We start from the raw sequence: 24,344 nt of genomic DNA, 5'->3' as shown, positions 1-24,344 counted from the left end.
GTCTTGTGTACAAATAACTTCTGGTGACATTACACCTATTGGTACAGCATTGCTAATCAAATGGGCTTGTTTTTGTTAATCAAGAACATTTTAATTATCAAACTGTGCTAATCAATTTTTTAAAACGAATGTATGCCTTGAACAATCCTTTGTTTGTGAAGTATCAAAGCCAGGGAAGGGAGTCATTCCCCCTGGTGAAGGACTTGCGACCTGAACGGTGCCATCCAGTCCATGAAGAGGGAGTCATTCTCCTGGACCAAGAACATTGACACAATCTTAAGTTCAGTTATATGTGTAAGGGAAAGAGATGAGGATATTGTGACACAGGATGGTGGACTCTTTAAGGACATCCTGACCGACCCATTAGCACTTTAGTTGAAAACCCCTTATAGATAAACAGAAAAATAGGCTTCCTCTTTATTTTTATCTTTATACATAAAAGTGAAAATGTGTTTGTGGGGGGATTTGTGGCAAAGCTTTGTTCGTTATACAATTCCACACCGTTTCACCAATCTGCACCACATTTTGCATAGTTAGCAGTTGGGACCCTCAAGACGTTACTGGCTACATGGCATTTGGACGCCCAAATGCTTACATTCGGATTTCAGCACCTTCACACATGAAATGGTTGCCTGAAATCGGCGAAACATCTATGTTGTCGTAGAAGGACCGGTCCGACAGGAGGAACAAAACTTGAGGTCCAGGTACTAGGATCAGATTCGGCATATGCTTCTGGGCACAGTTACTGAGTACAACTCCATCAATATCGTGGTGGATCGCGACAAAGCCGTTAACTATCCAACAGAATTCCTCAATTCACTCGACCCCCTCCCCCCCAATCCCTACTCCCAGGAATACCACCAAATCAACTGTGATTGAAAGTTCAGTCACCCATCATGCTGCTTCACAATCTTGACCTTGATCTTAAAAAATTGCTGCCCAACGTAATTGAAGCGACAGTGTTCACCGGGGAGGGAAACGACAAATGTTCTTTATAAACAAACCTTACAATGAACATGTACTTTAGTAATATTGAACTTTATGCCCATGGTTGTTGGCACCGTCGGCATCACTTCACCCATCCTGCTGCTGCTCAGAAATCTTCATGTGGTTCTCATGTACAGTTATACCTTTCAGAAAGAGTTTTTAAGAAGAACAATACATTGTGTTGTGTAGTCTTTATGAGAAAACATTTTTAAAATGAGAAATAATCGAAAAATGTACTGAATATTTCTTTTCACCTTTCTTATGGACCCTTTCCAAAAAGTGTAAATCTTCCTTAAGGTATTTCTAAGAAATAGTACCTATAAGAAAATAAAATCCCGGGCACCGCCGGGTATATCAGCTAGTACTGAATAAAAGTCATCATGCCACCTGCATGTCAGTCTCCTCCTTCTGCGCCTTTACAGCACTGTATGGGGTTGCAAAACCTGCCATTCTTAGGGTTTAGATGTATGGATTATGCTTTCCTTTCTTTAACCCTTTTTTTTAGCGTCTTAATAGCACAGGCCCTTTCCGTTCGAGCCTCCCTGCACAGGGCTTTGACACCCTATTGATCATGGCGCTGGGATCTGCATATAAACAAAGATATCCAACACTGCCCTTTGGGATGAGACAAAAAACCAACACGCGCAGGCTGCATTCACCAATTGATGGTGTTACCGTTCACATCTACTCTCTGTGCCTTACATGTTTTGCAGAGCCTACCAAGCCTATTAAGGTACACGCTAATAGCTTTATTTGCAGTGTGATTCCATGCCATACCCTGAGCCCTTCCTTTTCCTTGTAATCAGCATGAAATTCGCAAGTTTTAAAGGTAAAGGGCAGGGAGGTGCATTGTGCAAATTGGGGCAAAGGGACAGCTAGCAATCCTCTCCAAATCTGAATGAACGGTTTAGAAAAAGTCACATACGTTGTATGTTGCTATGCTCTTTCATTGAGGTAGAGCAATGGCATAGGGGAATTTGCAAAGTTGAAATGGAATGTCAGAGACTCACAAAGCCACTGGTATGAGCACTGCAATCGCACTCATCTGTCATGCAAGACACATTCTGATTAGTATCTTCAGACTTGCATCAAATCACTGCCTTCACTTACAAATGGAAGGGCATGCCCACTGGCAAGTGCCATCCTTTGCACCCCAATCTGAATTCAACAATACTGAACAGCTGGTTTCATTGAATATCAAGATGACTTGTTTTAATTGTGCATGTTCGTCTAACAAAAACAACACTGACAATGTTTGGTTGCAATTCGTTTTTGCTTTGTTAATACACATTTTCATGCTAAGAACTGGCCAGGCTGCTAGAGACACTTAAGTGTTATCCAGCAAGTGCAACCCCGAACCAAAGCAGATCAGTGCCGGTCGCAGGCGTCCTGCTGGGCAGGGGGTAGCTAAGCAACGGGCCTCATGGCTGCTCTTCATTTTATTACACTTGACTAATGACTACACCAGAACAAATGGGGGGGGGGGGGGAGAAAAGCTCTCTATTTACACCTTTATTCAGAAATAAAAAACTCAATACACTTTTCTGTACAAAATATTTTCTGATCGTACAGCCCTTGGGAGATATATATATATATATATATATATATATATATATATATATATATATATATATATATATATATATATATATATTCATAATTTAAATGGCAAATTTTAAACTTCAACCACAGTGGTCAACCAAAATCTGAGACTAAAGAAATGCTGTGAATAAGTCACAAAGAGGTCTCAGGAGAAAAAGGGTATGATGAAAAAATTGAAGTGTTCGAACAATATTTAAGTAAAATATGGTACACAAACCTAAGTCACATAGGTGTTCGCATTGACTATTGTCATTTGTGAACGTTTATCAACTAGTTGGTAAACCTGTTGCTTTACATAAATTGTATGTGCTTAAAGATGTTTGCTCAGCACCGTACCTTTACCCTCCTCACACCACTAGTGTCTGTAGTTAAAACTGCACGAGTAACCCAGTGCAGTTGGGTGTTTCATTATCCCTCTCCACACATAAACGTAATATGTGTTAGAAGGCCCCAATGTCTGCGCCCCACGGTCTGTAGGGCTTGCCAAGTCTCTTGACTTGTGCTGGTTCAGATGGGCTCAGTACAGTGTGGGGTGAGGGAGACAATGGATGAAAAGAGCCAAAAGAAAAGTGGAATGGAATGTTTTATAGAAGTAACCACTGGGAGTGACGACACCAAGGTTCCGTTATAGGGTACTCTAAGGATGGTGTCTGGGTGCGAGGAGGCAGCAACCAGTCTACTTTGATGTGTGTCTGTGGAGGAGTGCCTGCCCTGAATGATCACGAGGACCTGGAACAACCCACTCTGAAGAAAAAACACACACACACCACCACCCCCTTCCTACCTGATAACCCTGGGGTAGAGGGCTAAGGCGTGTCAAGGTCCCTGTTTGGCACTGCTCATGTGAGGCTTCATAAAAATAAAAGGAGTTCTGTTTTTATTTTTTAAATAAAGGTATACAACCAAATACCTTTTTGTAGCGGGCAGTATCAGTGTGTGCACTGCTCGAAATCTGATTCCCCACTGGAACCTAAGAGCTTCTCTGCCTGCTGTCACCAGCTTTGATTGATTGTTTGCTGTGCACCGTGGTGCACTGACTGGAAGATGCTAGCTGACGGCTGTACGGGTGCGGAAGAAGGAAGCTGACACAAAGGTGGCATGGTGGTGGTTATAGACTTATATTTGTGCATTTAAAAAAAGGCCCTCACTATCCCCATCTTCTAAGAGGGGTTTCCCTACCTCCAAAAATATTCAGAATGTCAGTCAAAACAAAACTCCACCTTCCTTTGTCACGACCTACGTCTATCCCTCATACTACAACTAAGGGATAGTCTAAACAGAAAATCCCTTCTCCTGATGCTGGGATAGTTTTCAAAAGAAGGTTCTCTTGCAACAAAAATGCCAAGGGCAATGCCTCCCTTCCCCTGCTTGCGGGTTTCACACAACCTTGATGCAATCCTACGCCCAGGAGAATGGCTCCCTTCTCCTGGTGTAGATCTATAAAGTTTCCAATAGAACCAAGGGGATGACTCCCTTCCCCTGGCTTCTTTTGCACAACTCCCACTTCAGGACGAGGAGAATGACTCTTTATCCTGATATTGCTTGGGACACTTCGCAATGAAGCCAGGTGGAATGCCTCCCTTCCCCTAGCGTCTTTAGAGTGTGTTCCAAGAGTTTTGGCCCCTTTTTCAGGTGACAGCCTCCCTTTTCCTGGTGTCTAAAAAGTTCTCTCTCACAATCTTCAGCTTGATGTACACTTTGCCATGTTGTTTTTATGTTGGCAAACTGCCAATATTTCCTTGTTTGTCGATGGCCTTCGTGTCGCCACTACGGCAAATATGTTCTCATTGCTTGCTCAGTTCCCTTTTGTTGGGGTCCCAGACCCTTCTCTGGTGGTTAGTGGTTTTATTACTGCCACTGCCACGAGGGGGCTCTCCTCAATGCTTGGCTTCCAATAGTTGGAGTCTCTGACCCTTCTCTAGTGGTCAGTGGGCTTATGGTTGCCACTGTGATGAGGAAGCTCTCCTTGGATGCTAGGTTTGTACTGGTTAGGGTCTGCGACCCATCTCTGGTGGTCAGTGGGTTTATGGCCGCCACTGCGATGAGGAAGCTCCCCTTGGATGCTAGGTTTGCACCGGTTAGGGTCTGCGGCCCATGTCTGGTGGTCAGTGGGCTTATGGTCGTCACTGCGACGAGGAAGCTCTCTTCGGATGCTGGGTATACAAGTGTTCGATCCCGTCCGCGTCTCAAAAGACCAGCAGGGAATATGATGTGTCTCCTTCCCGTGCGCCTAAGAGCCCAGAAAGAGAGTTTCCTTGACACAAATCGAAGGAGCCTTCCTCGACGCACAAGGTAAAATCACTGTTTTCCTCCTTGAAGGCCAAAGGTTCAGGGTCTGCGACAGCTGTGTCTAAGCCGTCGAGCTATTCATCCGAACCGTCGAAGCATTTTCTTAAGTCAAAGCCATCGAAGCATTCATCATCTGCTTCTTCGAAGACGTCGAAACCCTAAACGCCATTGGTGCCTTCAGTGCCCTCGAAGCCTACAAAGACCTCGACTGACTATGAGGTCATATAAAACATTGCCTAGACCGTATTTCTTTAAATCAATTGGGTCTAAAGCTCCCTTGAATGTGGGACTCCCAATGCTTATTTCGGAAGAATCAAAAATGAGAAATCTTGTTGAAACCCTGAAAGAGACTAGCCGTTGGGCGACTTCACCTGTGACGGATTTTGGAAATCCAGAGGTGGTTGGCTACTCAGATCCATCTTACAGGTCAGTGGTCAGTAAGGTGTCAGAATATCTTGGTTGGTCTAAACCAGCTTTGATATTTGAAAAGATGACCTTACGGATATACTGGACAATGAACCGGAAAGGGAAGCATTGTTACCTTTTCACACCTGTGAAATACCTGAGGGTATCTCGCATAACGAACCTCGAGAAACCCATATTCTCCAGCATTGGATCTTTCATGGATTCACATGCTTTGAATATTCCCCGTCGTCAGGCTGGGAATCCCCGGTACATTATATAGACCCTTTCCCGTAGGAAAACTTTTTCGACGCTTATGCGTCCTATCCACCTCGTTTTGTATCATGCGTGCCCGTACCGTCAGGACGTCATGATATAAATAGAGGCCCCGCCCCCGCGCTCCCTCAGATTTCAACCGTCTTTCAAAGTAGTGGGATCCTCGTGTTTTACTACTAGTGAAAACTAGGTTGTTTTGTCTGTTTCGCTTCGGCGAAGTTCAAATTCTGGAGAATTATGTCTGGAAAGGCGTTGTTTCGCCTGTGTGCAACCTGTGGCCTAAAAAAGGTTTATGAAGGAGACAGCCACATGGACTGTATCTACTGTCTCCACCCGCACCACACGGCGGATACATGTGAGATATGCCAGGGTTTCTCCCAAAAAACCCTTAAGGACCGTAAAAGAAGGCTGGTTGACTGGCTTAATGACGGAGCGGGTGCCTACCCGGCTTCGGAAGTTGGCTCCACGGCCTCCAGGAGCAAGTCGGAGCCTCCATCGAAGAAGGTACGGCCAGCAGAAATTGGCGCTGAGGACAAGCATAAGGGGAAACATGCTGGATCCTCCTCATCACATAAAAAGCCCTCCTCCTCCTCATCATCTAAGACGGAGAGGCTAGCGCTGTCAAAATCCTCCTCAGGGGACCGTCCCAGGTCTTCCATGAGTCGAGAAGCTTCAGCCGGGAAGTCGGCATCGAAATCGACGACGAAGTCTAAGGGCTCGACGACGACGACCGGCTCGTCGACCTCGGTGTCATTGACGATGCCTATTACCGCTCAAGCAGCAGCGGTTGGGATTCCTTCGTCGACGGAGACTCAGTCTATGGCCTGGCTGCCTGAGGTCTATGACCCGATCCCCCCTGAGGTCTTACTGCAGCCAGACACGGCCTGCTTGGCGGAAGGGGAAGGTGACATGGTTCTGCAGCCATCGGATTTAGGCTTACGGCCTTCCACGTCGACGACGACGACGAGTGCGAGCGGGGGTATGGTACCTATATCATCCACGTTACTGACCCCCCAGACGGTTTTGTCTCTGGATGTGCTTAATACTCTCCAGAAGCTCCTGCAGCGGCTGGATACGCAGTTCCCTCAACCTGGGACGTCATCGTCACTTTTGTCTGTACCTTCCGTCGACGAGCAAACTTGTACGGCTCGCTCGACGACGAAACACCCATCGGCTCCCCAGGCGGTAAAAGATCGTCCTCGAGCTCAGGAGGAGGGTGAGTTGTCGGAGTCCGACTCTATACTGGATGACTCCGGGTCAGACATCTCCTTGTCACCGTCGAGGGACCCAACATGGAATTCGGATGTAGAGTTGGAGTCTACGAGGAGCCAGACACAGCCATCTCCCCCTGATGATGTGGGAGCCTTTCATGCAATGATGGGGAAAGCTTGTTCCGAATTCGGCTTGATTCCTGAGGAGCAGAAGAAAGACTGTTTCCTTTTTGACCATATGGGTCAAAGGAGAAAATCGGTATTTGCCATCCCAATCCTTGACCACGTGTGGCAAGAAGGTCTCAAGACGATGCGCCATCCGTTCTCGGAGCCAGCCATAAAGGGACGGATCGAGAAAAAGTTTAAAGCTCCAGAGTCCACTCCGAAATGTCTAACATCACAGCCTCTGTCTGACTCGGTGGTGTCGGCGGCAGCGGCTAGGAAGGCCAGGGTCCAGCAAAAATGTTCAACGCCACCTGAAAGCGAGGCTAGAAGGCAGGACGCCTTTGGAAAAAAGGTGCTCTCGGTCGGAGCGACGACAGTAAGAGCAGCCAATTCCTTAGCGATCGTGTCACGATATGATAGGGAAATGTGGCACAAACTAGCCCCTATCCTAGAACACCTGCCAGACGAACACCGGAAAGCAGCTATGTTACTGGTGCGGGATGGCGAAGAGGCCTCGAACCACGCTATTAATATCGCAGTTGACCTAGCAGAGTCTGGTTTTAAACAAATCAACCATGGAGTAGTGCTTCGTCGACAAGCGTGGCTCAAATGTACTACTTTCCGTCCTGAAGTACAGTACAAAGTCCTGGACATGCCATGCGAAGGGGAACACCTGTTTGGCGAAAAGGTTGATGAAGCGCTGAAAGGGATGAAAGAAGACACGGATACTGCTAGGTCCCTCGGCGCCCTTCAAACGGGTAGAAATTTTCACTCTTTTCGCCCCTTCAGGGGTGCTTCTGGAAACTCCCGCTTTGGAGCCTCGAGGGACCGTGGATTTAACAGGCCCTCGTACTCTTCACAAGGGTTTAGACGAGCGTCCCAGTCGGCACGTAGAAGCAGGGACTATCAAACCTCCAGGCGGCGAGGCTCAGGTCCGTCGTCGACGAAGAACAAGCAAACCAGCAACCAATGACGGCCTTCGGAACGTCCTGGGGGGTCGAGTCTCTCATCACTTCGACCGATGGAAATGCATCACCACAGATCGATGGGTCCTAGACACGATTCGCATGGGTCATGCGCTGCAATTCAAAGACAAGCCTCCGCGTCTTCCCCCTTTATTCTCGACACAGCCCCACCTCCGAATCCTACGACAAGAGGCGGCGCTTATGTTGCGAAAGGGGGCGGTAGAAAGAGTTCCTGTGGCACAGGAAGGACAAGGAGTTTATTCCAGGTTCTTTGTTGTCAAAAAGCCAAACAGCAAATGGAGGCCCATTCTCGACCTGAGGGTACTCAACAAGTGGCTAAAGAGCCTCAAATTCAAAATGCTAAAGCTCCAAGAGGTTATCAGGTCGGTGCAACCAATGGATTATCTATCATCACTAGACCTTCAAGATGCTTATTTTCACATCCCAATACGCCCACGACACAGGAGATATTTAAGATTCGTCGTCGGGAGAAAGCATTTTCAGTTCAAGGTCCTCCCGTTCGGGCTCAAGTCCTCCCCCAGGACGTTCACCAAGTGCTTGGCCCCTATAGCGGCCCATTTAAGGAAGGATGGTCATCATGTCTATCCATATCTAGACGACTGGCTGGTCAGAGGTTCATCCAAGGAACAAACACGAGACAGTCTACGAGCCACAATGTCCATTTTACAGGAACTGGGCTTCGCAATAAACTTCAACAAGTCCTCCGTAGAGCCTTCGAGGACCTTGGTCTTTCTAGGAGCGGAGTTTCATACACACACAAGCCTGGTGAAACCATCCAGCGAAAGAATTCAGAAACTTCTAAACAAGGCGTCGGAATGGAGAGACGGTTCCAAGGTCTCAGTGCGCAAGTACATGTCCCTGCTAGGGACCATGTCGTCCTGCATTCCGTTGATAAACAACTGCCGTCTGTTTATGAGGCCTTGCCAGGAATTTCTAGCGGACCGTTGGGCGCAGAGCAGAGGTCGCTGGTCCGACAGACTGGTCGTCGACGAACAACTAGTTCAAGCACTCGGCTGGTGGAAAGTGTCTACTCATCTAACGAAAGGAATGCCTCTACTGGAACCAGAGTTCCAAAAGACGGTGGTGACGGATGCATCGCTGAGCGGATGGGGAGCTCATCTGGATACGTTACAGGTACAAGGCCAGTGGTCTTTGCAGGAGTCCTCCCTGCATATCAACCTGCTGGAACTGAGAGCAGTGCGATGGGCTCTGAAGTCTTTTCTTCCTCAACTGAAGGACTCGGTGGTGCGTGTCATGACGGACAACACCACTACGATGTTCTACTTGAGGAAACAAGGAGGGACACGTTCCAGGTCCCTATCGACGGAGGCACAGAAAATCTGGCATTGGGCCCTGCAACACAACATGCAAATCTTAGCGTTCCACCTACCAGGAGTGAGAAACGTGGAAGCCGATGCCCTCAGCAGAGAAATGAACGAAGTTCACGAATGGGTGCTGAACGACCAACAACTTCAACAAGTATTCAAGGAATGGGGACACCCTTCCATAGACCTGTTTGCAACGAAGAACAACAAAAAATGCCATCAGTACGCAAGCAGATGGCCTCAGCAGGGCTCACTGGGGGATGCGTTCTCATTCCCATGGACGAACAAATTCCTGTACGCATTCCCTCCATTTCCCCTTGTCCGGAGGACGTTGCAATGGATCCTCAGGTACCCATGTCGGGTAATTCTGGTGGCCCCATACTGGGCCAGACAGGTGTGGTTTTCAGACCTACTACACTTAGCGGCGGCAGAACCAATGAGATTCCAGAAGACCCCCGACCTTCTGTCTCGACAGGAGGGTGTCGTTTGGCATCACGACCCGGACAGCCTCCAGTTGACGGCCTGGCTCCTGACTTCGCCGAATTTGGTCGGCTAACGATTCCGGAGGACTGTCGGCGTATCCTGCAAGCGGCAAGAGCACCTTCCACAAACGCCTCATACGCATACAAATGGAAAAGTTTCTGTCAATGGTGTGAGGATCAACCAGGTTTGGCCCCGCAATCGATTAAGCCGGAACAGCTCCTTCCATACTTGCTGTTCTTAGCTCAAAAGGGCCTGTCGGTGTCGTCAATAAAGGTACACCTAGCAGCCATTTCCAGGTTTACTCGTCGACGGCACTCGGCACCATTGTTCAGCGACCGCCTGATTAAGCACTTCCTTAAAGGCCTCTTTCGGAGTTTCCCTCCAGAGAAGAAATTTCCACCGGAGTGGAGCCTCAATCTGGTCTTAACGTCTCTTATGAAGCCTCCTTTTGAGCCAATGTCATCATCGTCTCTAAAGTTTCTGTCTTGGAAATTGGCCTTCCTGGTGGCCATCACTTCAGCCCGACGTATTTCAGAAGTTCAGGCTCTAATGGTAGACCCACCATACTTACGATTTTTCAAGACCAAGGTAGTCTTAGCCACTAACCCACAGTTCATACCAAAGGCTCCTTCGGTGTTCCATAAACACTCCTCTATTGTGTTACCTACGTTTTTTCCGGAGCCATGCTCGGGAGCGGAGCGCATGCTACACACATTAGATGTAAAAAGGGCTCTCAAGTTTTATCTTCATCGTACGCAACCGTTCAGAGAAACGAGACAGCTGTTCGTGGCCTATGGTTTGGGTGCTAGAGGAAAAGCCATTTCAAAGCAAGGACTATCAAGATGGGTGTCATCTACCATTTCGTACTGCCATTCCAGGGCAGGAAAGCCTCTTCTACGACGGCCAAGAGCTCATTCAACTAGAGCAGCGGCATCGTCGACGGCACTGTGGGCCGGATTCCCTCTAGGGGACATCTGCATGGCGGCTACCTGGGCGGCTACACACACCTTTACCCGCCATTACTGCCTGTCGCAGCAACATGCCGAAGACACCCGGATGGGACAGGCGGTGCTTCGACACCTATTCCAATAAGGTAAGCCCTGGCTGCGGGGTTGCATCCTGTGGAATTTATGACTGTATGTGGTTCGTTTTTCCTATGTTAACTATTACTGATGTATACATGATCATAGGGAACGGCCTTTGCGAAGAAAGTATATGGGTTTGCATGCACGCCTCCTCTTGGGGGTGGTACTGCTATGTAATCTATTCAAAGCATGTGAATCCATGAAAGATCCAATGCTGGAGAAGGGAATAGTTTCTTACCTGTAACTCCATTTCTCCAGCATTGGTATCTTTCATGGATTCACATGCGCCCACCTGCCTCCCCTGATCATGCAAACCGGTTCCCCCACTACTTTGGGGGCCGAAATCTGAGGGAGCGCGGGGGCGGGGCCTGTATTTATATCATGACGTCCTGACGGTACGGGCACGCATGATACAAAACGAGGTGGATAGGACGCATAAGCGTCGAAAAAGTTTTCCTACGGGAAAGGGTCTATATAATGTACCGGGGATTCCCAGCCTGACGACGGGGAATATTCAAAGCATGTGAATCCATGAAAGATACCAATGCTGGAGAAATGGAGTTACAGGTAAGAAACTATTCCCTTCAGGTGGCCAATGAAGGCAGTTCCGCTCAGATTCCTACTCTAGGGGTGAAAGAGTGAGAAAGGCTCACCGATGGGGGAACCGGAGGTTGTACTCGGGAATAACCCAAGGGAGACGCAGTATTGTACCGAGGCATAAGAAGAGGAGAATGAAATCTATGAAACTTTTTTGTAGGATACAACACCTCTACCTCACCTCCTCTCATTAAAACTCTGCTACCCAGATCAAAGAACCCCTCCACCCAGAGCAAATCCCCTAAGATCTCCAACCCGCTTGCAGCCAAAAATGATCCTTCTCAGAATCCCCGTTTCCCTGTGTACTATCCAAATACTACCAGTTATTTTCTTTCCTGTCTCTCTGATTATTTCCTGCACTCCCCACCTGCTCAGGCAAAACACTACCGTTCCCACAATCCCTCTTGTCTATTTCACGATCATAGCTATTCCTGTTTGCCTCACAAGCCCTTCTACCCATTTGAAAACCTCTCTAATATGAGGGTTGCAATTCCATATAGCACTGTTTCCCCATCCTACCACATAGAACAACCTGACACTCTAACCCCCCCTTTCTTACCCGAACTTCTTTTTGCCTCACGAAAGACGACTGACTCATAAAGCGGTTTACCTGGCATGTCCCGACACAAGAGTCAGGCAGAGTCAGGCAATTAATCAGAATCACACACACCTGACAGCCCTTTACTTTCCCCACAGAGATAAAAGGTGGAGCAAGAGAGCACAGTACGAGCAAGGCAGATCACACAACGTGAGCGCTAACGCAGCATGGCAGTTCAAGAGAAGGCGAAAGATAGGGCAAGTCGAGAGGATACCAAAGGGAGAAGTGACCTGGCCCTTCTCGACAGAGACCTGTGAAGCCTCAAAAGAAGGATTCGTAAGACCGCGAAAAATAGCCAGCATGTGTTGCAGCAGATGTCAGCGGTGGAGCTCCTCCACTGACAGCCATGCCGGGGAGAGACGCATGGCCCAATGGTACTGGCCTTGACTCTACAGACAAGAAAGCAAAGCAATTCATCACAGCCGGCGAGTTGAGGGGAAAGCCGATAAAGAAACCAAACTGTGTTGAACGAAGGTAACAAGCAGCTAATTGAACTTTGAGCAAACAAAGGAACTATTGAGAAAGTGGGAGAAAAGCCTGCAACAGAGGTGTCCGGCACCACGTGGGTGCTCATGCAGAAAACTCTGGCTGATTACCCAAAGGTAGAGACTTCTATAACCAAAAGGCTTGGGAAGAGGCAGAGAGAGGTCAAAGTGGTCATACAGGGGTCTTGTAAAATCCTCTGTACCGTCGAAAGTCTTTGACTGATGATTGTGAAGAAGGGAAGTGAATCCCGCAACGTGAGAAAGCAAGGGAAGTGAATCCCGCAAACATTGAAAGCAAATGTGAATGTGAAGTTGGAAACCGTGAACCCAGAAGAGGGATGCTGACGAAGAGGGGCAAAGTCTCAAGTCCCAAGAAACAGCGTGTTGACAATCGTGAACCTGGAAGAGGGGTGTCCATGGTGAACTGTTTATAAAGACATTAAGATTGATGAGTGCTGGAAAAGCCACAGTGAACCCGGTGGAGGGAGGCTGAAAGCAAAGGGGGGTCTGCGCCCGGAAGAGGGGGACCCAAGGGTGAAGCCTTCACCCGAGAAATTCGTAGAACAGAACGTTGTGTTTGGTAGTTATGTAAACCTATCAGACCCCCAGGGCAGGAAAGGAACTGTTTTGGGATCCAAGTGTGGAAGAGGGAGATCCAGAAGTGAAAAGCTATCACCCAACACCACGAGGAACACTGGTCAGCGCCCGGAAGAGAGGGACCCAGGGGTAAAGAATCCTCACCCTATGTAAAACCTTTTGTTGAAGGAACTTTTGTTTTGTTATTTAAATACGTCAGACCCTCGAAGGCAAGAGACTTTCCAAGAGAAAAGAGACTTGGCCATCAACGGTCCGGATAGCTGCGAGTGGAACCGTCTCGTGCTGGGGAAGCTCGAGAGTGTGCTGTGCTCCATGGTCCCACCTCGTCCCGTGCTGAAAATGTGGGCAAGGGAGACCTCTGGAAATCACATCCTGACTCCTTATTCGTGAACCCTTCTTTCTTTATTGAACCCTTATCCCACACTCTTGGTATAATTAGTTGTAAGGAATGGGCAATGGGGTTTTCTTAGCATAGGCCCTTTTATTTTGACACAACGCCACAGGGACTGCCTTATTTTCCGTTTGATGGTTGACGCTTGCTCCCATCTTAGACTTCTGATTAGATTTAATTTCCTCTGTCTCGTTTTCAAATCCCTCTATGGTCTTGCTCCACCCTACCTTTCCTCTCTCCTCACTTTCTACACCCCTTCTCGCCCCCTCCTCTCTGCCAATCCTTTCCTACTTGCTCCTTTTCCATCACCCTGCGCCCCATCCCGCTTCCGTTCCTCCCAACTTCTTGCTCCTTACCATTGGAACCGTCTTCCTCTCCCTATCCCCTCTATCTCCTCCTACCCCTCTTTCCGATCTTCTCTTCTACCCCAGCTGACAAGGATGATACAAAGATTGATGCCATGGGGAAAAGAATGTTCAGTGCGGATAGTATGTCACTTTAATCTGCTATTGTCACCAGTGCTTTTGCAAAGTATATGAATACCCTTTGGGGAGTGGCTGCCCCGGTAGCTGATCATATACCAGAGGGGGAAGAGGGATGGATTTTTAAATTGAATCCAAGATGGTAAGGATGCTGTGAGGCAACCATTACAATCAAGCCTATACCCAGTTGATTCTGTAATCAGGGCAATGGCTGCTAGTACAGTTCAAAGACGTCTGGCATGGCTGATGAAATCAGGTTTCGCGACACATGTCCAGGCACGTTTGCTGGACAGGCCCTTTGATTTGACTCAATTGTTCGGTGAAACAGCTGATAGCAGCTTAGAGAAACTGCAGGCTTCGAGAGCAGCGGCTAAATCTCTGGGGGCTTCAATAAGACAACCTTCGACACAAGAGTGGAGGTGACATCCTTTTCGATTTAGTCTTCCATTTCAAGAGGGAGAGGACAGTACTTTCAAAGAGACCAGAGAAGGACACCACATGGATTCAGAAGTAGAGGGGGTAGAACTCCTGCCGCAACACTCTCTGAATTGCCCTCCTCTGCGGTTGGGTCAGCACAATCTCTTTTGCCTACCTCAGCCACAAGTCTGTGGTAGGAGGCAGGCTGTCACAACATCTCCAGAGTTGGTGAGGCATAACTTCGGATGCATGAGTGCTACAAACAGTGGCCTATAGTTACTGCCTCCCATTCATAAAGAAGCCCCCGGATTGTCCCCCAAGAGACCGATTCTTCTTGGATCAAGATCTGCTCCTTCAACTGGAAATTCTTATCCTGTTGGAGAAAGGTGCAATAGATCTGGTAGCTGCAGCAGAGAGAAACTAGGGTTTGTAATCTCCCTATTTCATAATCCCCATGAAGGACAGAGGAGTACAACCCAGCTTGGACTTGAGACGCTTGAACAAGTTCCTCAGGAAGTATAGGTTCAGAATGGTAACTCTTTCGCAGATCCTTCAGGCCCTTCAACTGCAGGATTGGTTGGTGTCATTAGACCTTCAGGATACTTACTTTCATGTGCCAATCCATCACAAGCACAGAAGGTACCTGAGGTTTGCAGTTGGCAGTTCTCACTATCAGTTTTGAGTTCTGCCATCCAGGCTCACCTCTGCCCAGAGGGTCTTCACCAGGTTTATGGCAGTGGTGGCAGCAAGTCTAAGGAGGGAGGGGATTCACATCTATCTTTACATGGACGACTAGTTGATCAGGACTTGTTCTCCGGAACAGAGTCATCTCAGTCGCACTTCACAGAATCTTCAATTTATTGGAGCAGTCCTGGATTCATTGAGGTCTCAACATCTCTCGCAGATGGTCCAGAAATTTCAAATTTCAAAGTGCCCAACATCTCCCGGCCTTCGATTTCCTAAGGTGACTCGACCTCATGGCATCCTGTATTTTTATGGTGCCAGATGTCTGTCTGATAATGAGATCCCTTTAGTGGGCTCTCAGATCCGAGTGGCCTCAAGTCACCAGCAGAATGACAGACCTTCTCCAGGTCCAGACAAAGGTCTGCCAGGATCTCTGGTGGTGGGCCTGCCAAGAAAATATAATGAGAGATGTGAAAGACGCCTCCCACACAGGATGGGGGAGCTCACATGAAGGATCTTTCAGTCAGCGGACACTGGGATCAATTGGAGTCAAGACTCCTGTGAGGTTGGCTTCATGGAAGGAGTCACAGACAACATATTAAAAGTTTAACACTAATTATGTATTAAGAAAATGTCAGGATGGAGTAAGGCCTATCTTGCCCTAAGCTAAGGTGGGATTTCCCTACCTAAAGAAACTAAGGAAAGTCTGTCAGAATGTTCCACTGAAAAGTCTGTCTGTGTCCAAAACCTATGCTTGCCCTCAAAACGAATAAAAAACAATATGTAGGGATGTCAACCCTAAACAGTGTTCCAAAAGTAAAGTTCTGAGCTGTTTTCCAGCTCTGCCAGCTCTGGCTTACTCTTCAGCTTCTTTTTCCCCAATGTCAATATATTCAGCTCAATGCTCCATTTACCTTTATGTAGACTGTAGAGAAATACAGTTCCACACTTTTGCAAGGATCAGGGTGCCCGCCCCCAGGTTCAACACAGTTCCAGGGTAACGCAGTTCCAAGGCACCAATACTTAGGATTTCCTTCCCCAAGTTCAATGTTCAAATGCAACACTCAAAGTATCTTGAAGCTTTATCTGTAGCACAAGACTTTACTACTCAGGGCTCCCTCTCCCCCCAAGTCTGATGTTCACCATCTGTTGTTTTCAGTCTTTCACCAAAGCAACTCCCTTGTTAGCTTCTATGGGTTCCCTGTTCTTGGCGCAGTTTGGGACCACACGGTCCACACCTTACCGGTCATGCGGCCAGGAACCTAGCATTTGCTTTCAATAGTTCCTGATTCACCATATATTACTTCCCTGGTCTTGGCACAGTTTCAGATCACACGGTCACCCAACCAGGAACTTCGAGGTTTCTTTCAGAGTTCAATGGTTTAAGCCACAGCTGCACCACGTTACCACATATGTTGTTTCATAACCTGGATTCTGCTTTATTCAAGGTTTCTTGCATTCAGACAAGTGGTTCAGTTTGCCAGAGAGGTTGCTTTTACTGGTACATGTGACCTTCCCTTAATAGAGTAAACCTTTGCTTGTTTCTTTCACTTTGGCATTCAATAAGGGTTAAAGTTGCTTAATTAAGTGCCACCTTGCATTTTCCATTCAGTCGATATTCAGTAGGGGTAACCTGGGTTACTTTCACTTGTTTCATGCAGTTCAATATTCAATTGGAGTAACTACTTTCACTGTTTTCATACAGCTCGGTATTCAGTAGGGGTAACTTGTGTTGCTTTCACTGTTTTCATGCAGTTCGATATTCAATAGGAGTAACGTGTTACTTTCACTGTTTTCCTACAGTATGCTATTCAATAGGAGTAACACGTTACTTTCACTGTTTTCCTACAGTATGCTATTCAGTAGGAGTAACGTGTTACTTTCACTGTTTTCATGCAGTTCGGTATTCAATAGGAGTTAGTTCATTTGATTACACGCTGGCTACTGTATTCACAGGTTTCCGGAGCTCCGCAGGTAGTAAAGTGTCCCCGGGCATTGCCGCTCCTCCACATGGCTTCTTCCCTTCTGCTGGAAAGCCTACTTGCCGGGTGCTTCTCGCAGCACTCTCCGGCGATCGTGCTGAGCCTCGTTGACATGGTCTAACAGCTCTGGCTGTTCGCCTTGTCTCAAGGGGCTTCTATGACCTGCACTATTCCTCCAGCAGGCTCCCCAGAGAATCAGCAGGCACTCTGATGTCTTGGCTTCTCCTGCTCCCGCCCGACTCCTTCTTCCACTGCTCTCCTCCTCCAACGCTTCCCTTGCAGCTTCATAGTTCCACCTTTTATACACCTGTGGTCCAATAATGGACTGCAGGTGTGTTCCATCAATTACTGTTGCCTGACTCTCATTAATAGTACATGCCTGACGTTCATGCATCTTCTTCGTCCCAGTACCAGAATGGTGAGAGGATGTAATCCATACTACTCTCGGTTGCTTCTTCTTCGTCTCAGTACTTGAATGTATTCTAATGGCGGGATGAAGTGGAACACTTTTATAATGGCCCATAAAGGCGGGGGGATGTTAGATTGGCTATCATGAGGATAAGGGGGTACCATGATTTGTTACAAAGTATCTTATCCCTACTCTTTCTCTTCCTCTGCTTAACATGTCTGGTTTTATAATGTCTTTTACCCTTTTCAGAAATCAGGGAATACGATGAACAATATCCCATGACCATTTCTGGGATAGAGGTTTCTTTCTGAAAGGAGGATGGAGAATACTGCATCTCACCCATGGACATCTCTCTTCCAATTCCCCAAAGACCCTCCACCCAGGTGGTCCTCCCTCGCTTGTCCATCCCCAGGGGCAGGATCTAAAAGTAATGGCCTTTCCCTGGCCACCAGCATAGAGCATCCAAAGGGAATAGAAGTGAGAAGACCCCCATGTTTCTCACATTCCATATCAACCTTTAGGAGCTGAGTGCAATCAGACTAGCGCTGATGGCCTTCCTACCCTCAATATGGCAGAAAAGATTCCGGATAATGACAGACAATACAGAGGCCATGCACTACCACAACAAGAGAAGGTGTGTGGGATCTCTGCCCCTGAGCAGAGAGACCTTGTGGCTCTGGGCACTAAGAGAAGGAATCTCTCTTCGGGCAGTTCATCTAGCAGGAGAAGAAAACATAGCAGTGGACGATCTGAGCAGGCAGAGCACATCCTCCCACAAGTGGGAGTTAGCTCAGGATGTCCTTCTGGAGATCTTATCCCTTTGGGGAATGTGAGAAACCAGAAAGTGTCTCACCCACTGGTCCCTGGGGATCTGCCATCCGGGTGACCAGGACACGGCCATCACTTTTGGATCCAGTTCCTGGGGGTGGACCAGTACGGGAGGACAAACTGGGTGGGGGGTCTTCAGGGAGTGAGAGTGAGACACCGGTATCCCCTTCCCTGTAACACCTTTACCCCATCCTACCAGGTAGAATATTTAGGAACTTTAACCCCCACCGCTTTTCAACATGAACACTTTCACACGGACAGCCCGCTATGATAGAAAACAGACGAACACCCTAGCAGAAACCTGACGTGTACCAATACAATGGTCAGACGAGGTCAGGCAATTACCATCACACACCTGACTTCCAGTAAGCTTCCACACATGGATAAAAGAGGAGGAGCATGAGAGCACACTCTGAGCTAGCCAAAGCACACGAAGAAACGAGGAGACGGCAGCTGAACGAGAGAAGAAAGACAGCAAAACAGAAGGACAAGGAACCGTTACTTTCCAGAAACCCCAAGAATAGAAAGCGTAAGACCAGGAAACCAGGCTGAAGGTGTGGCGCAGATACCCAGGGCTCTCCTGCATCAATAATCAAGGCAGGGAGAATCGGCAGCTGCCGTGGTACCGTCCTTTACTTGTCTAACAAAGTAGCTTCAGTGAAATCAACACAGCTGGCGAGTTAGGGATGCCGATACAAGAACAGTCTGTGTTGAAGCCAAGTTTGGAAGCCGCATTGTATAGCAAGCGCTGGAACAAACATTGTTAAAACGCATGTGATAAGAGACTCAAGTAAAGTTGAACTGCTGATGAGGGATTGAACTTTAAATGCAAAATACAATACCTTTGACAGAATGGTCCGGCACGGCATGGGTGCTCAATCGAAGGTCTCTGTAAGGTGTCCAGCTGTGAAATGGCAGAAGCAAAAGTGAGAAAAAGGTTATATCAAGAAGAGAATGAGTATTTGCGAATCAAAGTGGTCCTGCGATGGGTCAAGCAAAATCCTGTGCACTGTTGAAAGTCTTCGATTTTGCTGAAGTAGAGAACGTTTGGAAAAGAAGATACATTTGGTCCGAGCCCAGCAGAAAGAGACCAATTGAAGGTTTTGTGTTAAATTGGGTCTGAGCCAGAGGGGGACCCGGGGTGAACAGTATATCACCCGAGAAGTTGATATGTGAAATCCTAAGAAGAAAGGAACTTTAATGTTTGTTGTGTCGTATCAGGCCCTGTTGAGGTTTTGAACTGCATCTTCATGCTAGAGAAGCCAGAGTGTGCTAAGCTCGAGTGTGCAGCCTTGTCTCCCGCTGAAAACGTGGGGAAGGTAAGCCAACAGCTTGAATATCCTGACATATCATTTCTTGAACACATTTGTTTTACATAACATTGTTTCCCACACTATTTGTATTTAAAAGTAAGGATTGGCAGGATTGGCAATAGGTTTATTAGTATAGGTCCTTTTATTTTGACAGACTCAACTAGGACTGCGTTATTATTTGATGGTTGTAGCTTGCTCACATCTTTAGATTTAGGATTAGATGGGCGTTTTTCAAACCCAATTGAATTTCAATAAATACCCTTGAACTGTCATCACTTGTGTCTGTCTTACTGTTTGATACCATACCTTCCTTAAGTGGATCTGTTCCTGACCAGTATCAATCTGAAGTGCGAACAGTTTCACTCCGGGGAATTTCCTCAAAGAGGAGGTCTAGGGGACGCGTTTTTGGTAGACTGGGAGAGTCCACTTCTTTACGGGGGTCTTCTTCACCCAGATCAGTACTCTGAAATTTCACACCTGGTTTCTGAGAGGGTGAGATACAAAGATTGGGACCTTCCGGAAGATGTGATGGAGCTGTTGCTTTCGGCTAGAAGACCAGCAAATCAATCCCTATATCACTGCCGTTAGAACAGGTTTTGCAGCTGGTGCAGGGAAAAGAAAGATGATGCCTGCTTCATATACCAGCGTCGATGTGACGGCCGAGGATAGTACGGAGGTCGTCGAGGGCCATAACTCGACGACGCTCTACTCTAAGAAAACATTTTCTGAAGCAAGCTGCAAGCATACTTGGATATATCAAAGATGAGGAATACGTGAAAGGAACATCCAGTCGAAAGAATGTTACCACGGGAAAGTAACTTGTTCTTCTATCCTGAAAACATTTTTGCAACTTCTTTTTCACCTCCCACCTTTTCATCCTTCAACCCACCTCTTGAAACTTCGACCTTTGTGAGGCACTCAGAGACCCTCTGGGAAGGGCAAGTGATAAAAGGAAATTCCAATAAAATAATCACAAAAACATCACATTTCTCCAGAATGGGTTTAAAAGGGCTTGAGGTGGCTTCCTGCAAAGGAGTCCGAGGTAGGTCTTGTATCCATACACAAGTGCAATTATGCCAAACCTAATTCTGTATTGTTACTACTGTTCTTTGCAGAGATATTCTTTTCCCTGACCGACAAAAAAAACAGAAATGTGTCACCCGTACTTTACATCAGTCTATTTGGAAAACATACGTATACTAACTAATTTAGTTGTAAAATTATAGTAGTATAGTTATTTCATCTTAAGGTGGTACTATTGGAATGTTTAACACCCAGCACACTATGGAATGACAGCCTTGTACAATAACTGCCATTCTCCACTGTACCACAAATGGTATGTCGTTTACAGATTTAATTCCTTTCCAGGCAGCTGGTGTTGCCGGCCGCCTCCTGGGCTGACTATGGGTGAGAAGAAGCCGGAGTCCCTGGACTTCGTGAAGGACTTTCAGGAATACCTGACTCAACAAACACACCACGTGAATATGATCTCTGGCGCAGTCAGTGGCGAGAAGGAGGCAGAGCCGTTGCAGGGAGGTAAGTCCGCAGAAATTACGTTCTGGAGTTGGGTGGTTGGCTCTGGTGTAGCTGTCCATAGTTGTGCACGGGGGCAAAGTTCCAGTCTTATGGAGGGCAGAGTTCCAGTCCCATTATGGAATCCAACAGGGCTGGGGTTGTTTCTTGCTACATCACCTACAGCCCCTGGTTTGGGGTTTAGGTAGATGCAGTATTACACCTGGCTCTGCTTGGGTAACCTGTATTGCAGTAGAAGGGGCTGTGTCACAGGAAACGCAGATGGGTGGTCTGGGTGATGTTTGGTGTTTGGGAACTGTCTTCTACAATAGTAGGCTCTTCCCCCCTCTTGAACCTCCACCTGCTGCGGTAAACCAACATTCACTTTGTTGTGATATGCAAACTGACCAACGCTGCTTGCAGGGGCTAATTGGGCAACTTTTCTTTAATGATAGGTTACTATCTATATTTGGGGAAACGTCTGTTATTCGACAAACCTCAGCGCATGCAGTGTTTTTTGGGATGACCTTGCTTAGCTGTAGATGGGCAGCATTCAATGCTGCTGTAAACTGGTTGCGTCCTGCTTGAGTTAGGACACTCGGTCTTGGCAACCTTTTCAGTGTTTATGCAGTGTGCAGAGATTGTTCTTCCCTGTAGTGTTACAGTGGACCGAGCCAGGATTATCTGTGAAACAGGCTTCCGAAATGTGCATTTCTATAGTATTAAGACAGACTTGGCAACTTTTTCCATGTATATACAGGTGGGAGGGGGCACGGTTTTTCCCTTGAGTTAGGATGGAATTAGCATGCCTTGCTTGCCAGTCTTTGGGATGTTATTTGGGTGGTCTTCGTCCTCCGCCGCTAACCTTGGTTATGTTGCTCTACTGACAGCTGGCACAGACAGTGATCACAATGGCCTGGATCACCCGTCTGTTGAAGTCTCCCTCGATGAGCACTCTGGAGTGTTAGTGGACGGGTTCGAGAGGACATTTGATGGGAAGCTAAAATGTCGCTACTGCACCTACGCCAGCAAAGGGACTGCCCGTCTGATCGAACATATCCGAATCCACACAGGTGCGAGAGTGACTCTTCTCTTTCCTGGTGCTGCTGCGGTTGTGATTGCAGACTGCTTTTTATGAGTGTTACCTGTACATGTGGTCAGGCTGCCTGTTTCGTTCTGCACACGTGTCTGTTCATCGCTGTGCTTTTCTGCGTTTGTCTTTTTTTCGGTCTACAAAAGTACTCTTGTGCCATGGTGATCTTTGTGAGAACCGTGTTTTTACAGTGTGAATCTGTTATATCTCTATCCATTTGCATACAAGGCATAATTCTTCCTGTCAGTGTTGGACCTGTAATCATCCTCAGGGGTTTAGAAAAAAACATAGTTTAGGTGGCCCTCAACTCCAGGATTGCTTCTGTGATCTTAAACAGAACTTCTCAATGTTTCTTGTCTGAGCGTTCTCTTGAAATGTCTTTCTGTGCCATTGCGCTCGGCCCAAGAACTCACCAGCTCCTGGACACTGGCATAGGAGTTGCACCAGAGGACACTCTGGAGATATGAATACAATCTACAAAGTAAGGGTTTGGTACCCTGTTCAAGATGATGTATGTTTTCGGTGATCCATTGAGCCTGGTGCCGTCAGACATCTAGTCATTCGCTTTTAAGTGACACTTCTCCATGCTTAAAGGCGCTCTCTATGGGGTTTCCATCTGCAGTATGTCTGGAATGTCCAGCAAGGCTCGTCATCTCCTCGAACTCAGATCCACTGTGAAACCTGCCAAGGATCGATTCCTATGAAAGAAAAACCTGGTAGAATGGGGCACGCAAGTGTGAGCCTCACCAGCTGTGGCCTCTGATAAGCGGCAGGGATGGCAAAGTCGAGGATTTGAAGTAACAAAGCGATTCAATAGTATTGGGTTAGTAGGACTCCTTTGCAAATGGACCTGTGCTCCAAAATATCCACTTTAGTGCTTTGAAAGACTTTTCCATAATGTGCAAGATAAAGCAACTTGTATGGATTAAATAAGTTTGCATCTTTTTTTTTATTACAACTTTATTTAAATCAGTTGCAGGTATAGTAGTACATTCCGACAATAGAACATGGTCTATAATCATACATTATAGAGGCATATCTACGTCAAACCTTTCCCTACTAACTCTGCTTATCCCTAACCCCTTCCTCTGCCAAGCCTAGTACACCCCAATGGGTTGCAAATGTGTTCTTGGTAGTTTTGCAAAAACAACCTATCCGTTTGTGGCTTCTGTGTTTGCGCCGGGAAGTTTCGGTCATATTCCAAGTTCGGGGACCAGATATCTATACATTTATGTAGGCTCCCTTTTCCGGCCGCTGTGACTTTCTCTGCTACCAGAATGTCCCATACTTTGACTCACCACAATTTGTATTTATTTATTTGTAGTGCGCAGCCTTGCCCTGAGGGGTCTGGGCGTGTGGTTACAAGAAGGTGGTTACAGGCAAGCATAAGGGAACAGGCTAACAAAGGAGAAACAATAAAGTTTACAATGATACAGCTAGTGTCATAGCGGAGCAGGTTACACATAATTGCTCCAGTAGTGTATAACAGGTGCTAGAAGCTAAATTAAAGGCTGCAAATGAGAGAGAGAATCAAGAGAACATGAAGGTTAGACCAGGACAGAAGTGCTGGTGAGCTACAGGTTGCGCCTATGATGGGAGTGAGGTAGGCTCATCAAGCTTGTGAAGCCAAAGTTTAGTTTTGGTTTTGAAGGAGTGGAACGTGGGTTCTGATCTGAATGTGCTGGGGGTGGTGTTCCAAAGTTTAGCTGCAAGGACAGGGAAGCTAGATCCCCCAGCAGATTGTGACTTGAATCTGGGTATAGAGTGTGAGTTGACATAGGTTGATCCCAGCGGTCAAAGCGCAACATGTTGTGAGAACCGGCTGGTCAGATAGGCTGGTGCCAGGTTATTCTGAGCCTTGTAGGTTAAGGCTAAGTTTTTTTTTGTTGAAAATTTAGTTTTATTGAAACATTTAGGTTATGACGTTAATAAAACAATCATACATCCTCAAAAGTGGATTCAGAATGCGTACACAACCTTTACCCCGTACAATCCCCCCTCCATCTCCCCCGTCATGGTTCATAAAGTAACGGATACTGCAAGGGTCCAACACAGTATAATGAAATGTATTACAAATAGTGGGCAGTTCTTATGTAAACGCTTGAAACGAAGGGCCCGGGGCCCTAGGGCCAAATCGCCCTCCTC

The 24,344-nt window shown here is 47.1% G+C and overlaps 1 protein-coding gene across 5 annotated transcripts in view; it reads left to right on the top strand.

Annotated features, from left to right (window-relative positions):
* IKZF5 (IKAROS family zinc finger 5) overlaps positions 1–24,344 on the top strand; it is a 190,691-nt gene that overhangs the window by 141,252 nt on the left and 25,095 nt on the right. For all 5 annotated transcript variants that reach the window (XM_069612020.1, XM_069612019.1, XM_069612017.1 and 2 more), the window contains 2 exons: positions 20,963–21,130; positions 21,997–22,179. In XM_069612020.1, coding sequence (XP_069468121.1) covers positions 20,998–21,130; positions 21,997–22,179 — 316 coding nt within the window. In that variant the 5' untranslated portion in view covers positions 20,963–20,997. The remainder of the gene's footprint in view (positions 1–20,962; positions 21,131–21,996; positions 22,180–24,344) is intronic.

This window comes from Ambystoma mexicanum, chromosome 8 (genome assembly GCF_040938575.1).
Source record: "Ambystoma mexicanum isolate Mex_15411 chromosome 8, UKY_AmexF1_1, whole genome shotgun sequence".
In the NCBI taxonomy this organism is placed as follows: Eukaryota; Metazoa; Chordata; class Amphibia; order Caudata; family Ambystomatidae; genus Ambystoma; species Ambystoma mexicanum.
Note: the sequence above shows the minus strand (reverse complement) of the source record. Positions and strands in the feature narration are given on the sequence as shown.